At 48.3% G+C, this 16,039-nt stretch overlaps 1 protein-coding gene across 1 annotated transcript in view; it reads right to left on the bottom strand.

Annotated features, from left to right (window-relative positions):
• Nucleotides 1-16,039, bottom strand: part of LOC141986946 (dedicator of cytokinesis protein 2-like) — a 334,430-nt gene that overhangs the window by 181,989 nt on the left and 136,402 nt on the right. The window contains exons 21-22 of the mRNA XM_074952036.1: nucleotides 7,134-7,234; nucleotides 6,633-6,767 (exon numbers count right to left, since the gene is read on the bottom strand). Coding sequence (XP_074808137.1) covers nucleotides 6,633-6,767; nucleotides 7,134-7,234 — 236 coding nt within the window. The remainder of the gene's footprint in view (nucleotides 1-6,632; nucleotides 6,768-7,133; nucleotides 7,235-16,039) is intronic.

The raw sequence follows: 16,039 nt of genomic DNA, 5'->3' as shown, positions 1-16,039 counted from the left end.
ATTGAAAGAGTATATGCTGTAAGTTTGGGTATACACTGTATTTTTCATGTATAACAAAGACATTGATTCCCTGCTATAACAGCAAAATGTAACTCATCCTTAACTATGGAGTCCTGACTAAAGAATGCATCCGATGAAGTGAGCTGTAGCTCATGAAAGCTTATGCTCAAATAAATTTGTTAGTCTCTAAGGTGCCACAAGTCCTCCTGTTCTTTTTGCGAATACAGACTAACACAGCTGCTACTCTGAAACCTATAATACCATGGTGATCATGGAAGGGACAGTGGGAGCATTTGCCAGATCAAATGGTAATGCTCCAAATGCTATCTATATACAAAGCAAGGAATGTTGTGGGATGGTAAAATGGGAATGTGAAAATGAACCTCCTTTAGGAACTTGTTCAGATGTTTCAGGCAGAGCCCTCCTTCCTTGCTCCTTAATTCTCAAAGCTAGGATGGAGATAGAACTGTTCTTGATGGAGAATGCATGGATTATATAGTTCCAAAATGAAGTGGAGGATGAATGGTTTCCTACCTGTCTTGGTGTTTCCTTGGGGTATTCAAGATTGGGGATGGTCAAAACAGAGCCTGTGGTTCCTGCACAGCTCCATAAAGTACTCCTTCTGGACAATGACCTTATTTTGTCCAAAGGTCTATGTAGCCAAGTGTTCCTGACACCAGTCTGGAGGTCTAACTCTGCATGGGTAGGAGCCATGTAGATTGTTCTGAGATAACTGTTCTGACTTTGTCTCAGCACCCTGGACTTGCTCTAGTTACGCCTTGCAAAGTGGTATTCGCTCTTCTTCTACTTCAGGGACCATTTCAACTTTCCATTTGACCTTTATTCTTTTCTGTTGTATCTGTCAGGGACCAGGATTCTACCTTGACTTTTCTGAAGATTCTGACTGATCAGTCTCAGTTTTCAGAAAAGTTTCTCACTGTAGCACTGAGAACAAACCGAGAAGTGATTTGCCTGGGCATCTGCTTTCAGTGAGCAAAGCTCCATACACCAGTGTGAAACAAATATACATCCCACTATCTTTTCAGAATGACGGTGCATAAGCTGTGAGATGTTTAGGTTGGGAGGGGTACCAACTGTAGTGCAGCCCACCCTTTTTAGCACTGCTTGACCAAAACACAAGGAGGCCCTTAGGGTGTAAGATGACACCTCATAATTACCGCCCCCCCCAGTTCTGATGCTGCCTGAGAGCTTTCATGCCCAGGGGAGGGGGGTTAAGGTGACCCTGCCCAGACTTGGCTGCCTGTGAAGGGCCTGTAGAGTGAGAAGCCCACTCTTTCAGATGAACATCTCTCTCAGTTGGAAACACTGAATCTCCAACCAGGGAATATAGACACATTTAGTAGTGACACCAGGTTGAATCTGAATTGGTGCACACTAAAGAACCTTTTGGCCTTATAAAATGGAGGCTGGGGGGCTAGAATTAAGTAAATGGTGGTCCAAGGGGGCCCTTAGCACCTGCTTGTTTTTCCATGTCTGGGCTGCTCTCCATCTTGTCATTCCATAGTCAACTGCTGACAAGAGGAGGAGGTGAGGAAGCATTGCAACCTGCAGCACCAGCTGGGCACAACAGACTGGTTATTAGGGTATGACTATCTGCTGAAGCAGCTGGGGATGACAGGCAGGTACCTTCACAGGTTTTTAGGAGTGGCTAGAATTTCCCAGTCCTCTCTTATATCTTCCCAAGGAGTATGAGGAGGATATACTTACCTTGAGAAGCCCACACCATCTGAGCACAGTTTCACAGCACTGTGTCTCAAAGAGTCTACCTTCTGCTTGTTCTAATATACATTATTATTTTGATCCTCTAACTCTATGCCTCCTCCCCTGACAAGGAAGATGTGTGTGTGCGTGCGTCAGGGGGAGCAGAGGAGTTACAGAAATCTCACAAGTCTCACAAAGCATGCCATGTGAGGTCTCTAATGAAAGCCAGTGTCATGCTAGCCATTAATATCATTGTGAAATGTATGTAAAGCTACTATGTAAGGAGTTATGTATATATACTGAAAATATGTTTTAAAATCTATATCAATGTATTAGTTATCAGCAATCTTAAACAAACTTAGGTTTCTCTCAGACAAGAGATGTTTATTCCTTTCTCTCTGTCAGGATGTAAATTAAGCATTGTAAGCTAACACAACAGATGTCCATTTACATACAAAGAGATGTGAAATCAACAGGAAAGGAGCACACAGGAAAAAAACAAACCATGGGAGGCTATCCTGGCTATGGGTCAAGACAATGAACAATAGGGGTATATTTAAAAGGCAAAGAAGACACCCCTTCATCCTGTACCTAGTACATAAATGGACAGTGCATTTGCATTCATGAAAACAGGATCTCAAGTTTGACTGAAAATGCTGCAGAGGACTTTGGGTGAAATCAACTTCTTTAGACAGGAGGTTAACCTGTTAGTGAAGTTTACTCTTCTGAAAGCATATTATGATTTTGTTTTATATGTAACCATTTGTTTCCAATATTCTTACTCGCTATTATTTGAATCTTAAATCTTTGATAATAAACTTATTTGTGTTTTCACTATAAATCTATCTCAGTGCTGTTATGTTGAGCAAAGTACTGACTCAATGCTTTTTTTGCCTCTATTTTCACTAACAAGGTCAGCTCCCAGACTGCTGCGCTGGGCATCACAGAATGGGGAAGAGATGGCCAGCCCTCTGTGGAGATAGAGGTGGTTAGGGACTATTTAGAAAAGCTGGACGTGCACAAGTCCATGGGGCCGGACGAGTTACATCCGAGAGTGCTGAAGGAATTGGCAGCTGTGATTGCAGAGCCCTTGGCCATTATCTTTGAAAACTCGTGGCGAACGGGGGAAGTCCCGGATGACTGGAAAAAGGCTAATGTAGTGCCAATCTTTAAAAAAGGGAAGAAGGAGGATCCTGGGAACTACAGGCCAGTCAGCCTCACCTCAGTCCCTGGAAAAATCATGGAGCAGGTCCTCAAAGAATCAATCCTGAAGCACTTACATGAGAGGAAAGTGATCAGGAACAGTCAGCATGGATTCACCAAGGGAAGGTCATGCCTGACTAATCTAATCGCCTTTTATGATGAGATTACTGGTTCTGTGGATGAAGGGAAAGCAGTGGATGTATTGTTTCTTGACTTTAGCAAAGCTTTTGACACGGTCTCCCACAGTATTCTTGTCAGCAAGTTAAGGAAGTATGGGCTAGATGAATGCACTATAAGGTGGGTAGAAAGCTGGCTAGATTGTCGGGCTCAACGGGTAGTGATCAATGGCTCCATGTCTAGTTGGCAGCCGGTGTCAAGTGGAGTGCCCCAGGGGTCGGTCCTGGGGCCGGTTTTGTTCAATATCTTCATAAATGATCTGGAGGATGGTGTGGATTGCACTCTCAGCAAATTTGCAGATGATACTAAACTGGGAGGAGTGGTAGATACGCTGGAGGGGAGGGATAGGATACAGAAGGACCTAGACAAATTGGAGGATTGGGCCAAAAGAAATCTGATGAGGTTCAATAAGGATAAGTGCAGGGTCCTGCACTTAGGACAGAAGAATCCAATGCACCGCTACAGACTAGGGACCGAATGGCTAGGCAGCAGTTCTGCGGAAAAGGACCTAGAGGTGACAGTGGACGAGAAGCTGGATATGAGTCAACAGTGTGCCCTTGTTGCCAAGAAGGCCAATGGCATTTTGGGATGTATAAGTAGGGGCATAGCGAGCAGATCGAGGGATGTGATCGTTCCCCTCTATTCGACACTGGTGAGGCCTCATCTGGAGTACTGTGTCCAGTTTTGGGCCCCACACTACAAGAAGGATGTGGATAAATTGGAGAGAGTCCAGCGAAGGGCAACAAAAATGATTAGGGGTCTAGAGCACATGACTTATGAAGAGAGGCTGAGGGAGCTGGGATTGTTTAGTCTGCAGAAGAGAAGAATGAGGGGGGATTTGATAGCTGCTTTCAACTACCTGAAAGGGGGTTCCAAAGAGGATGGCTCTAGACTGTTCTCAATGGTAGCAGATGACAGAACGAGGAGTAATGGTCTCAAGTTGCAATGGGGGAGGTTTAGATTGGATATTAGGAAAAACTTTTTCACTAAGAGGGTGGTGAAACACTGGAATGCGTTACCTAGGGAGGTGGTAGAATCTCCTTCCTTAGAGGTTTTTAAGGTCAGGCTTGACAAAGCCCTGGCTGGGATGATTTAACTGGGAATTGGTCCTGCTTCGAGCAGGGGGTTGGACTAGATGACCTTCTGGGGTCCCTTCCAACCCTGATATTCTATGATTCTATGATTCTATGACCCTGAGTTGAATCATTCAAACTGGTGTGTTCTGTTCCTTTGGGAGCAGTGGACCTGGTAATTCTGTGAGTAGCCAGTATCAGGGGCTGGATATCACAGGGGAAGACTTCAAAGGGACTCGGGGACTGGGTGCACCTATTGTTAATCTGCAAGGCAAAGTCAGGGCTGGCCTACCCCAGAGGAGAGAGCTTGAATAGCTAACTGGCTGATGGTGTTAGGGAGCTGACACCCAGCTGAGCACCAGCAAGACTTCTTCAAGCTGGAGGAAGGGGGGTGACCCACAGCCTTGGCTACCCCAAGAACCATCATGCTGCCATGCTGCGTGCCACAAGGGTGAGCAGGAGAAGCAGGTGCTGATGGATTTATTTATTTCTCCTTTGAGTAACTGGCCCATGAGCCTACTTCAGAGGAAAAGTGAAACTGGGCTCAGGGATTGCTCCAGAAATATTTCAGGTGATTAGGGTTCTCCCTGACCTCTTTGAGGGCAAACTTATTGGCTCCCCTCCTGTTCAGGGACACCTTCAGGGTCTCTCAAGGAAAGGACTGAGGTTTGAGAATGGTCTCCCCAGAAGCTCTAACCCTCTCTGTTGTACAGAGTCCACATGGGACAAATGGGTCTGCATTTCCCTGGGAACTTCTGAGAGGCCTGTTATAGGATGGCAGCAGGGAGAGGGGACTGGGCCTAAGGCCACTTACCATACTCTGGCATTGTCAATGCTGCATCCAGCGTTCTCCATCTATGGTCTGAGGGGAGGGACAGAGGGAACGGAAGAGGGCAGCTGAGCAGAGCAGGATGGTGGCTGCTAGTGCCCACTTTAGGGATTTTGGCATAAGGTTAATAGGCAGCAGGTTTAAAACAAACAAAATGAAGTATACCTTCACACAACACACAGTCAACCTGTGGAACTCTTTGCCAGAGGATGTTGTGAAGGCCAAGACTATAAGAGGATTCAAAAAAGAACTAGATAAATTCATGGAGGATAGGTCCAACAATGGCTATTAGCCAGGATGGGCAGGGATGGTACCCCTAGCCTCTGTTTGCCAGAAGCTGGGAATGGGCGACAGGGGATGGATCACTTGATGATGACCTGTTCTGTTCATTCCCTCTGGGGCACCTGGCATTGGCCACTGTCGGAAGACAGGATACTGTGGACCTTTGGTCTGACCTAGTATGGCCGTTCTTACGAGGTAACCCTACCTGGACGGGACTGTTAAGGGGACACTGCATTGTCCACACAGAGAAGGCCAAGCTCCCTGTCCAGACATTCAATGAAGGGGGAGAAGTCGGAGACACAGACCTTCCCTTTTGCCTTTGGCATTCTTGGCCTACCTCTCTGCCTGAAGAGACACTGGCTGCCACAACAACTTAGAAGGGGAAAGAAAGCTGAGGGGAAAATGTCCCCAAACAACTCTAGAACACAGCCGCAAATTAGACAGACAAATTCTTGAGTCAAACTGTTAGTTTGAAATGTGAAATAATTTCCCTCAGAAAGGTTCCGCATGAGGAAAGCTGCCCACCTGTCACTGGGGAGTAGAGCAAACCTGGCAGAATTTCTGGGGATAGAACATTTTCCTGATGCTAGTGGCAGACAGGTCTGCTTCTTCCCCCAAGCTGCAAGAAGGCTGAAGTACCCCTTGTACCAGATCCATGGATTATTGCACAATGAAGAATTAAACAAATTTCCCACATTGCATCGGATACTTTCAAACAACAAATTAATAGGAGGAAATTGAATTAATCAGCTTAATAAGTAACCGAACGTTAGTCTTCACTCTAACAATGATTAAACTGCTATCAGACACCATCCTTTGCAGACTCTGTATAGGGTGATTACTCACACAACATTGAATTTCAACTGTTTAACCATGACACAGCAACACAACAGTTTAGGGCAGGAGGTCAAAAAATACTGTATCCAACTGAAAACAGAAGGGGACTTCAGGAAAGCAAAATTTAGTTACATGGGTTAGAATTTGACTAGAATACCATAGTTAACACTGTGACACCTACAAAAAGAGCCAGAGAATTTTAGTGAGCATGAATGAAAATTATCTCTGCTTTACATCCAAAAGGTGGCACCACAAGAGCGCAGAGCACCCAGCAGAGCACCCAGAGCTAGGTCACTGGTGTTAGTATTAACTCAGCAGTAGAGAAAGCACCCCTCCAGCACACTGCTCCCTGCCATCATTACTCCAGCACCACTTCCTACAACACCTTGAGTTTTTCCTGTAGGTCTCACGTCCAAGTACTGAGCTGGCCTGGACCTGCTGAGCTTGTACTGTGGCCTGGCTGCTGGAGAAGCACTGGAAAGTGAGTACAAATAATCAGTGACACTTACTGGGCAAAGAGGTGTCTGGAGCGGACAATGAATTTGAAGATATACTCCAAGGCTTTGAAGGTGCGTAAGAGCGAATCACAGGGCTCCCCTCGGCTGGCTGAGTCCACATACTGCGTCAGCACTGAGATCAGCTTCCTGCACGGTGAAGACAGAGATGTGGGAAGCGGGGCCTGAAGGTTAATATGCCTCTTAAATCTAACCCTTCCTACCACAGAGCCTGGTCTGAGGAGAACTCCAGATATACTGGAGAGTTCAGAGCCCATGCAGAGTCACACTCAGGTTTTCAAATGCCAGATCCCTGGCGGGCAGAACAGTGAAGAGAAAGGGGAGCTTCCTGCACTGCAGGGTTCGCCCTCCAGGTTCTCCTGACACCTACAGCTCCATGGCATCCCACTGAGCCTCAGGTTTCTGATCTGCTGGCTCCATGGCCGGGAGTGGATGGGAGGAAACAGGAATGAGGGCCCTATGTGTGTGGAGGCAGGTTCACGACCTGATACTTACTTGTAGGCCAATGTGGCGCTGAAGTGCTGCTGGATATAGGCCTCCAGAACAGCATTGAAGTGTTGAAACTTCCTGTCAGCAATGAGCCCCACAATGAAAACCTGTGGGAGAAAATCCAAGCAGGTGTCAGCGGCAGCTTGGCACCAGGTCAAAGAACTCCTTGAAAGTGGGACTGGGGGTATTGTCTTAGCAGGAGAACCAGTCCCTAGGAGGGGGGTTTAATATCACTAGAGACAGTCCCTGACCCCTGGGTACAAAGGGAAGGTGTTCATAGCAGAGCCTGACCTAAACCCTTCCTTTCTGTCCAGAATAGTAAAGATCACAGAGATAGCAGCAAACATGAAATGAGCTGCAAGGAGCCAACGTGCCTGTCATGGGATGTCCGCACAGCACTGACATGCAAGGGGTTAACAGAGCACGAGGGAGGCTGCGTAGAAAGCAGCCAGTAGGAGAGGGGCTGTGAGGAACAGCCAATCAGGCCCAGCTGGTCTATATAAAAGGGAGCTGCAGGGCAGAGCAGGGTCAGTGGTTGCTGGGAGTCTGGGGATTAAGGACTGTGCCCCTGAAGGGCTGAGAATGGTAAGCCCCTTGGACAGGGCAGTGGCTGGCTCCTGGGACTGAGCAGCTGAGTTCCCTTAGGTGAGGGCAAAGAAGGTGCTGTGGCCATGGGGAAGGGGCCCAAGGAGACATAGCAGCAGTGAAAGGAATTTGAGGCGCAGCTGGAGGCTGCTAGCTACAGGGTCCCTGGGCTGGGACCCAGAATAGTGGGTGGTAGCGGATCCCCCTTCACCTGCCACTGGGGAAGTGGCTGGACTGTTCAACAGAGATATCTCACCCAGAAGGGGAAAATGACCCAGGGGGGGGCTGAGTCGAGAAGAGGATGCGGCAATCCTGGGAACTGAGAGAGGAGCTATAGGCGGGAGCAGAGACAGAGTGCTGGTGTGCAGACCATGGGCGTCAGCCTGGAGTTCATTGCCAGGAGGGGGTGCCATTTGGGTGCTGAGGGCTGCTCCCCATGACAGTACCCCTGAACCTAATCACTGCAAGGCATTTTACTTATGAGGAAAGGCTGAAAGAAATGGGTATGATTCTTCTAGAGAAGAGGAGAGAGAGGACTGAGGGGTGACATAAGTCTTCAAATATGTGAAAAAATTGTACAAAGATTGAACGGTTACTTACCTGTTTGTAACTGCTGTTCTTTGAGATATGGGTGCAGATGTGTATTCCACACAGGTGTGTGGATGCATATTGTGCCAGAGACAGAAATCTTTGGCAGCAGCATCCCTCAGGGTGGTGCATGCTCCCTACAACTCTTCATGTCCACTCTCTAGGTGACATTAGGGTGGTGATGCCCTAACCCCCCATTCCTTTGCACTGGAAGAGCGGCCTAAGACTCCTATGCAGAGGGGACAGAGGGTGGGTTGTGGAATACACATCTACATCCCCATCTCAAAAAACAGGTTGTCATGAATATAGGGGAAAGGGTAGCAACCTTTATGTATGCTTGGCAGCTGTTTTGGATTGCCTTACCTGTAAAGGATTAAGCAGTTCAAATAACCTAGTTGGCACCTGATCAGAAGGACCAATGAGGAAACAAGATACTTTCAAATCTGGGCAGGGGGAAGGATTTGTTTTGTTGTTCTGTGGGTTGTTCCCTCTCCAGACGGAGGGAGAAGCCGAGCAGGTACAATATCTCTTGAAACATATACCTGGAATAATCCATATAAAACTACAGAAACTGTGAGTAGGGCAAGGAAATGCGTTAGGTTATCTTTTGTTTTGGCTTGTGAATTTTCCTATGCTACAGAGGTAGTTTCAGTCCTGTTTTTGTAACTGTGAAGCTGAGCACAGAGGGGAACCCTCTGTTTTAAATCTTTTTATTACCCTGTAAAGTTACCTTCCACCCTGATTTTGCAGGTGTGATTCTTTTACTTTTTTTCTTTATAATAAAGTTCTTCTTTTAAGAACCTTATTGATTTCAGTGTCCTGAAGACAAAGGGTCTGGTCTGTGCTCACATTGCTAAAGCAACTGGCTGGTATATTATTCTCAAACCTCCCCAGGAAAGGGGGTGAAGGGGCTTGGGGGGGTATTTTGGGGGACAGGGATTCCAAGTGACCCTTCCCTGAATATTTTGTGTAAATCACTTGGTGGTGGCGGCAATACCAGACTAAGGAATTAGTGCCTTAGAGAAGTTTTAACCTAAGGTGGTAAAATATAAGCTTGGGGGTCTTTCATGTGGGTCCCCACATCTGCACCCCAAAGTTCAGAGTGTGTGTGTGGGGGGGGGAACCCTGACACAGGTAAATAACTGGTCTGTCTTCACTGAGTGGATGCAGATGTGTATTCCACTCAGATGACTCATAAGCAGTGTTGTAGATGATGGGTTCAGTCTATTTCAATAGTGACTTCAGCACTTTCCAAAGTTCGCATCTGACCTGGAAACAGTCGTGATGGCATAGTGATGAGTAAAGGTACATACAGGAGACCAAGTATCCACCCTACAAATGTCCTGAATGGGAACATTGTTCAGAAATGCTATAGATCTCGCTTGCACCTTCACTGAGTGGGCAGAGAGCATCGGAGCAGGAGGAGAGCTGGCTACAGAATATGCAGTATTAATATATGAAATGATCCATCTGGAGATTGTTTGAACTGAGACTGCTTGACCCTTCATTTCATCCGCATAACAAACAAAAAGCCTAGAAGACTGTCTAACAAGCTGGGTTCTGTCCAAGTAAAAGCCAATGCTTTCCTCATATCTAAAGACATACGAATGGCCAGACTGGGTCAGTCCAATGATCCATCTAGCCCAGTATTCTATCTTCTGGCCGTTTCTGGTGCCAGATGCTTCAGAGGAATGAACAAAACAAGGCAATTATCGAGTGATCCATCTCCGAGTGATCCATCTCCTGTTAAGTCCCAGCTTCTAGCAGTCTGAGGGTTAGGGTTGTGTCCTACACGATCTTTGCTAATAACTTCATAGAGGATTGGTTCATCAATAGCTATCTAATTTTTTTGAACCCAGTTACGCTTTTGGCCTTCACATAATCTCCTGCAACGTGTTCACAGATGGACTGTGCTGTGGAAAGAAATACTTCCTTTTGATTGTTTTAAATCTGCTGCCTACTAATTTCAGTGAGTTACCCCTGGTTCTTCTGTTATGTGAAGGTGTAAATAACTCTTTCTTATTCACTTTCTCCACACCAGTCATGATTTTATAGATCTCTCTCATATTCCCCCTTAGTCATAGGCGGCGAGTCCTATGGGCACCTGGAATATCCCTGGCCCGGGGCCCGGCTCCAGCAGTGTTTGGGGCCGGGTCTCCCCCTTGGCCCCGCCTTCCGCACCTGGGCCCTGCGCGTCCCCCGGGCCATTTAAAACAGCCCGGGGCCCCCACTCACCACTGGCAGCGGAACTGAGCGACTTCCTCCCTGCAGCACCTGGGCTGGGTGGGTCTGTGTCCTGCCCCAAGTGCCCCTGCAGCCAATGGGAAGCTGCAGGGGCAGTGCCTGGGGGTAGCAGCACATGGAGACTCCCAGCCTGCCCTGCCTAGGAGCCCCAGGTAAGCGCTGCACCCCCTGTTCGGCGCCCAAATTCCCTCCCAGAGCCTGTACCCCCAGCCTGCACCCAAACTCAGTCCCAGCACCTGCACCCCTCATCCCCTCCTGCACCCCAGCCCCTGTCCCAGCCCAGAGCCTGCGCACAGCACCCAAACTCCGTCCCAGAGCCTGTACCCCCACTCCCTTCCCACACATCCTCTCCTGCCCCCAAACTCCTTCCCAGAGCCTGCACCCCCCCCTCTGGCCCCCAAGCTCCCTCCAGAGCCTGCACCCCAGCTCTCTGCACCCCCAGCCCAGAGCCTGCACCCCTCCCCCACCCAAACTCCCTCCCAGAGTCCAACCTCTCTCGCATCCTGCACCTCAATCCCCTTCCCCAGCCCAGGGCCTGCATCCCAGACCTCCTCCCCCGACCCAAACTCTCTCCCAGAGCCTGAGGCAATGGGGCGGAGTTTTGGGGGGTGGGTTCTGGGCACCACCAAAATTTCTACAAACCTGCCACCCCTGCCCTTAGTCATCTCTTTTCTAAGCAGAACAGTCCCAGTCTTTCTAATCTCTCCTCATATGGAAGCTGTTCCATACCCCTCAGCATTTTGGTTGTCCTTTTTTGTTCTTTTTCCAAATCTGATATATCTTTTTTTGGAGTGGTGTAACCAGAATTGCATGCAGTATTCAAAGTGTGCATCTGCCACACACTTACATTATATTTTCTGTCTTATTATTTATCCCTTTCCTAGTGGTTTCTAACACTCTGTTCAGGTTTTTTGACTGCTGCTGCACACTGAGCAGATGTTTTCAGAGAACTATCCACAATGACTTCAAGTGGTAACAGCTAATTAAATGTCTGAAAACATTCAGTCAATGTGCAGCTACAGTATAAAAATCACGGTACACTCACACCTTGAATACTGTTTGTAGTTCTGGTTGCCCTATCTCAACAATGATATTGGAAGAAGTACAGAGAAGGGCAACAAAAATGCTGAGGGGGATGGAACAGCTTCCATAGGAGAGTAAAAAGACTGGGGCTGCTCAGCTTGGAAGAGGCGACTACGGGGGATATGAGAGAGGTCTATAAAATCATGACTAGTGTGAAGAAAGTGCACGCAACACAAGAACCAGGGGTCACCCAATGAAATTAATAAGCAGCATGTTTAAAAGAAACATAAGGAAATACTTTACACAATGCACAGGCAACCCGTGGAACTTGTTGCCAGGGGATGCTGTGAAGGTCAAAAGCGTACCTGGCTTTAAAAAAGAGCTAAGTAAGTTCATGTACGATACAGCCATCAATGGCTGTTAGCCAAGATGGTCAGTGATGCAATTCCATGGTCTGGGTGTCCCTACACCTCTGACTGCATGACAAGGGATGGGACTGCATGACAAACTGGGACTGCATGACAAGGGATGGATCACTCAATAATTGCTTCAGAGGGACTGAACAGACCAGGGCATCTGGCACCTGCCACTGTCAGAAAACAGGATATTGGGCCAGATGGTCTATTGGTTTGCACCCAGTCTGGACGTTCTGACAATGTCCCTCTGCATCAGACTCAACATCCACCACATGGACGGTTATGGTGCCATAAACTCTTGTCTCAGTATGAGGGAGACAGAGATGGATGGCTCAGCGCCACTCTGTGTACCCAGTGAATCGTGGTGCTGCTCAGAACCTCCCTTTGAGGAGGAAGATGAGACTTTTGGACATAGAGAAGAAACGGTTACTCACCTTCTCATAACTGTTCTTCGAGATGTGTTGCTCACATCCATTCCAATTAGGTGTGTGCACGCCACATGCACAGTTCGCTGGAAGGTTTTTCCCTTAGCAGCATCTGTTGGGTCGGCTCTGGAGCCCCCTGGAGTTGCGCCTTCATGGCGCCGCATATAGGGCCCCGCCGCCTCTCCAGTTCCTTCTTGCCGGGTACTCCGACAGAGGGGAAGGAGGGTGGGTTTGACATGGATGTGAGCAACGCATCTCAAAGAACAACAGTTACAAGAAGGTGAGTAACTGTTTCTTCTTCTTCGAGTGCTTGCTCATTGATTCAAATTAGGTGACTCCAAGCCTTACGAAGGAGGTGGGGTCAGAGGTCACGGAATCGCTGACTGAAGCACTGCCCTGCCGAACACTGTATTGTCCCTGGCATGCTGGGTGATGGCATAATGAAAAGTGAAGGTGTGGACAGAGGACCATGTAGCTGCTCTACATATCTCCTGGATTGGTACCTGGGCCAGGAAGCCTGCCGAAGATGCCTGAGCTCTAGTAGAGTGCGCAGTCAGAGCAGGGGCGGGGACCTGTGCAAGATCGTAACAAACCCAGATACAGGACATTTCCTTTCATCCTGTCTGCCACCGCAACAAACAGCTGGTTTGACTTGCGGAACAGCTTAGTTCAATATAAAATGCCAGTGCACGCCGCACATCCAGGGAGCGGAGCCTCTGCTCACAGCTATTTGCATGGGGTTTCGGGAAAAAGATTGGAAGCAATATGTCTTGGTTGGTGTGGAAATTCAAGACCACCTTCGGGAGGAAGGTCAGGTGAGGTCGCAGTTGCACTTTATCTTTGTAAAATATAGTGTATATGAAGGCTTGGATGTGAGAGCCTTGAGCTCAGACACCCTTCTGGCTGATGTTATTGCAAACCAAAAAGGCCACCGTATAGGAGAGGGAGAGAAGTAAGCATGTCACTAGGGGCTCAAACGGGTGCCCCGTCAACCTCAAGAGTATCAAGTTAAGGTCTCAAGTGGGAGTGGGCGGCCGAATATGAAGATATAATATGTCCAACCCCTTGAGGAACCGCCGCACCATTTGGTTATTGAAGATGGAGCGGCCATACTCTCTAGTGGAAAAGCTGAGATGGCAGCCCGGTGAACCTTTATCAAGAGTGAGACAAGCACTGTTTCAACTTTAGGAGATAGTCCAAGTTAAAGGGCACCAACAATTGTGTCGGAGGGATATGGCTCTGCGAGCACCAAATCGCGAATCTTTTCCACTTGGCCAGGTAAGTAGCTCTGGCCGAAGGTTTTCTGCTACCCAGAAGAACCTCCCTAGTGGGGACTGAGCAAGTGAGCTCTAGCGGGTTCAACCATGCAGCTTCCAGGCCACGAGGTGGAGAGACTCGAGATTGGGGTGCTGAAGCTTTCCGTGATGAGTGGTGAGGTCCAGAACCAGAGGTAGTGACTGCTCCAGTAGCATGGTGTACCAATGCTGACATGACCAGGCTGGTGCCACCAGGATCACTGAGGTTCTGTTGCTCTGGATTTTGAGGATGACTTGTGAATCAGCAGTATGGAGGGAACACGTATGTAGCTGGGTGGTTACCCCACTCCGGCTCAGAAGGGGTTAAAAACCAGCCCTTGCAGAGGGCCAGGGTTGAGAGAAAAGTCTAGGCTGATTGGGGAAACAGCCACAGCTGGGGCTATGCCCCAATCAGGCCACAGCTGGCCCTATAAAAGGGCTGTGAGCCAGGAACTCAGGAAGTCTCTCTCTCTCACTCTCTTTTGAGAGAGGAAGGACTGGCTGCCTGGGAGATAAGGGTACCTGGAGTGGAGCAGGGCTGGGGAAGGGCCAGAGAAGCTGGGGAGCTCCAGCCTGGAGAAACCCCTGGCTGCAGGCCTTGCTAAAGGCCAGGAAAGGTACTGGGGCTACAGAAGTGTAGCCTGGGAATAACAGAGGCAGCTGGTCCAACCCCCTTGCTGATGAGTGGTTTAGCAACTGCAGTCTGCCCCAGTGAGCAGGGGCTAGAGGGTGACTGGCAGTAGCCACTGAGGCAAGGAGGGGATAGAGGGTTGAGGGTTCCCTGGGGAGGGGAGACCCAGAGTGTGGGAGCACTGCCAGGGGGCAGCACCCCAAGGTAAAAGGGCACTGGGGTCCAGGAGGGATAAGGGGGGCCAGCAGCAGGCAAGACACTGGCCTGCAGAGGGCGCTCCAGGCTGGAAGAGCTAATTCCCAAGACAACCAGCAGGAGAAGCCGCACTGGTGAGTCATCGCCTCACTACAGCGTAAAACAGGCAGTCCTTCCATGGAAACAAACGTGTCTGCCATCGAATCCAGGCTGTGGTTCAGGAAGGAGCAGAATTTTAGGCACTTCCTATTGGCCACTGTGGCAAACAGATCGATCTGGGGAACTCCCCTCTGCTAGAAGATACTGCTTATTACATCTGGGCAGATAGACTACTCGTGATTGTGAAAAGACCTGCTGAGATGGTCTGCTAGTTCATTCTGAGACCCTGGAAGACAGGACGTTTCCAAAAGTATGGAGTGTGCTATGCAGAACTCTCAGCTTGAGGGCTTCCTGACACAGGGGAGAGGAATGTGTGCCCCCGTTTGCTGATATAAAACATTGCTGGTGTATTGTCTGTCAGGACCAATATGCACATGCCCTCCAGGAGAGGCCAAAAGACCTGACGTGCCAGTCGGACAGCCCTGAGCTCTCTCACATTGATGTGAAGCAAGAGTTCCTCCAGAGGCCCTGAGTTCTGTTCTCTCCAAGGTGCACTCCTGTCATAAATATAAAGGGAAGGGTAACCAACTTTCTGTATACAGTGCTATAAAATCCCTCCTGGCCAGAGGCAAAACCCTTTCACCTGTAAAGGGTTAAGAAGCTAAGATAACCTCGCTGGCACCTGACCCAAAATGACCAATGAGGAGACAAGATACTTTCAAATCTCGGGAGGGTGGGGACAAAGGGTTCTCTGTGTGATGCTTTTGCCGGGAACAGATCAGAAATGTAAGCCTTCCAACTCCTGTTAAGTTAATAAGTAAGCTAGCTAGAAAATGCATTAGATTTTCTTTTGTTTTGTTTAATGGCTGGTAAAATAAGCTGCGCTGGAGGGAATGTATATTCCTGTTTTTGTGTCTTTTTGTAACTTAAGGTTTTGCCTAGAGGGATTCTCTGTTTTGAATCTGATTACCCTGTAAGGTATTACATCCTGATTTTACAGAGGTGATTCTTTTACCTTTTCTTTAATTAAAATTCTTCTTTTAAGAACCTGATTGATTTTTCATTGTTCTTAAGATCCAAGGGTTTGGGACTGTGTTCACCTATATCAACTGGTGAGGATTTTTATCAAGCCTTCCCCAGGAAAGGGGGTGTGGGGCTTGGGGGATATTTTGGAGGAAGATGTCTCCAAGTGGTCTCTTTCCCTGTTCTTTGTTTAAAACGCTTGGTGGTGGCAGCATACTGTTCAAGGACAAGGCAAAGTTTGTACCTTGGGGAAGTTTTGAACCTAAGCTGGTAAGAATAATCTTAGGGGGTCTTTGATGCAGGTCCCCACATCCATACCCTAGAATTCAGAGTGGGGAAGGAACCTTGACAGCTCCCCACCCATGGTTTGGAGAACACAACCCCTGCG

The sequence above is a fragment of the Natator depressus genome, chromosome 4, assembly GCF_965152275.1.
Source record: "Natator depressus isolate rNatDep1 chromosome 4, rNatDep2.hap1, whole genome shotgun sequence".
NCBI classification, from domain to species: Eukaryota; Metazoa; Chordata; order Testudines; family Cheloniidae; genus Natator; species Natator depressus.
Note: the sequence above shows the minus strand (reverse complement) of the source record. Positions and strands in the feature narration are given on the sequence as shown.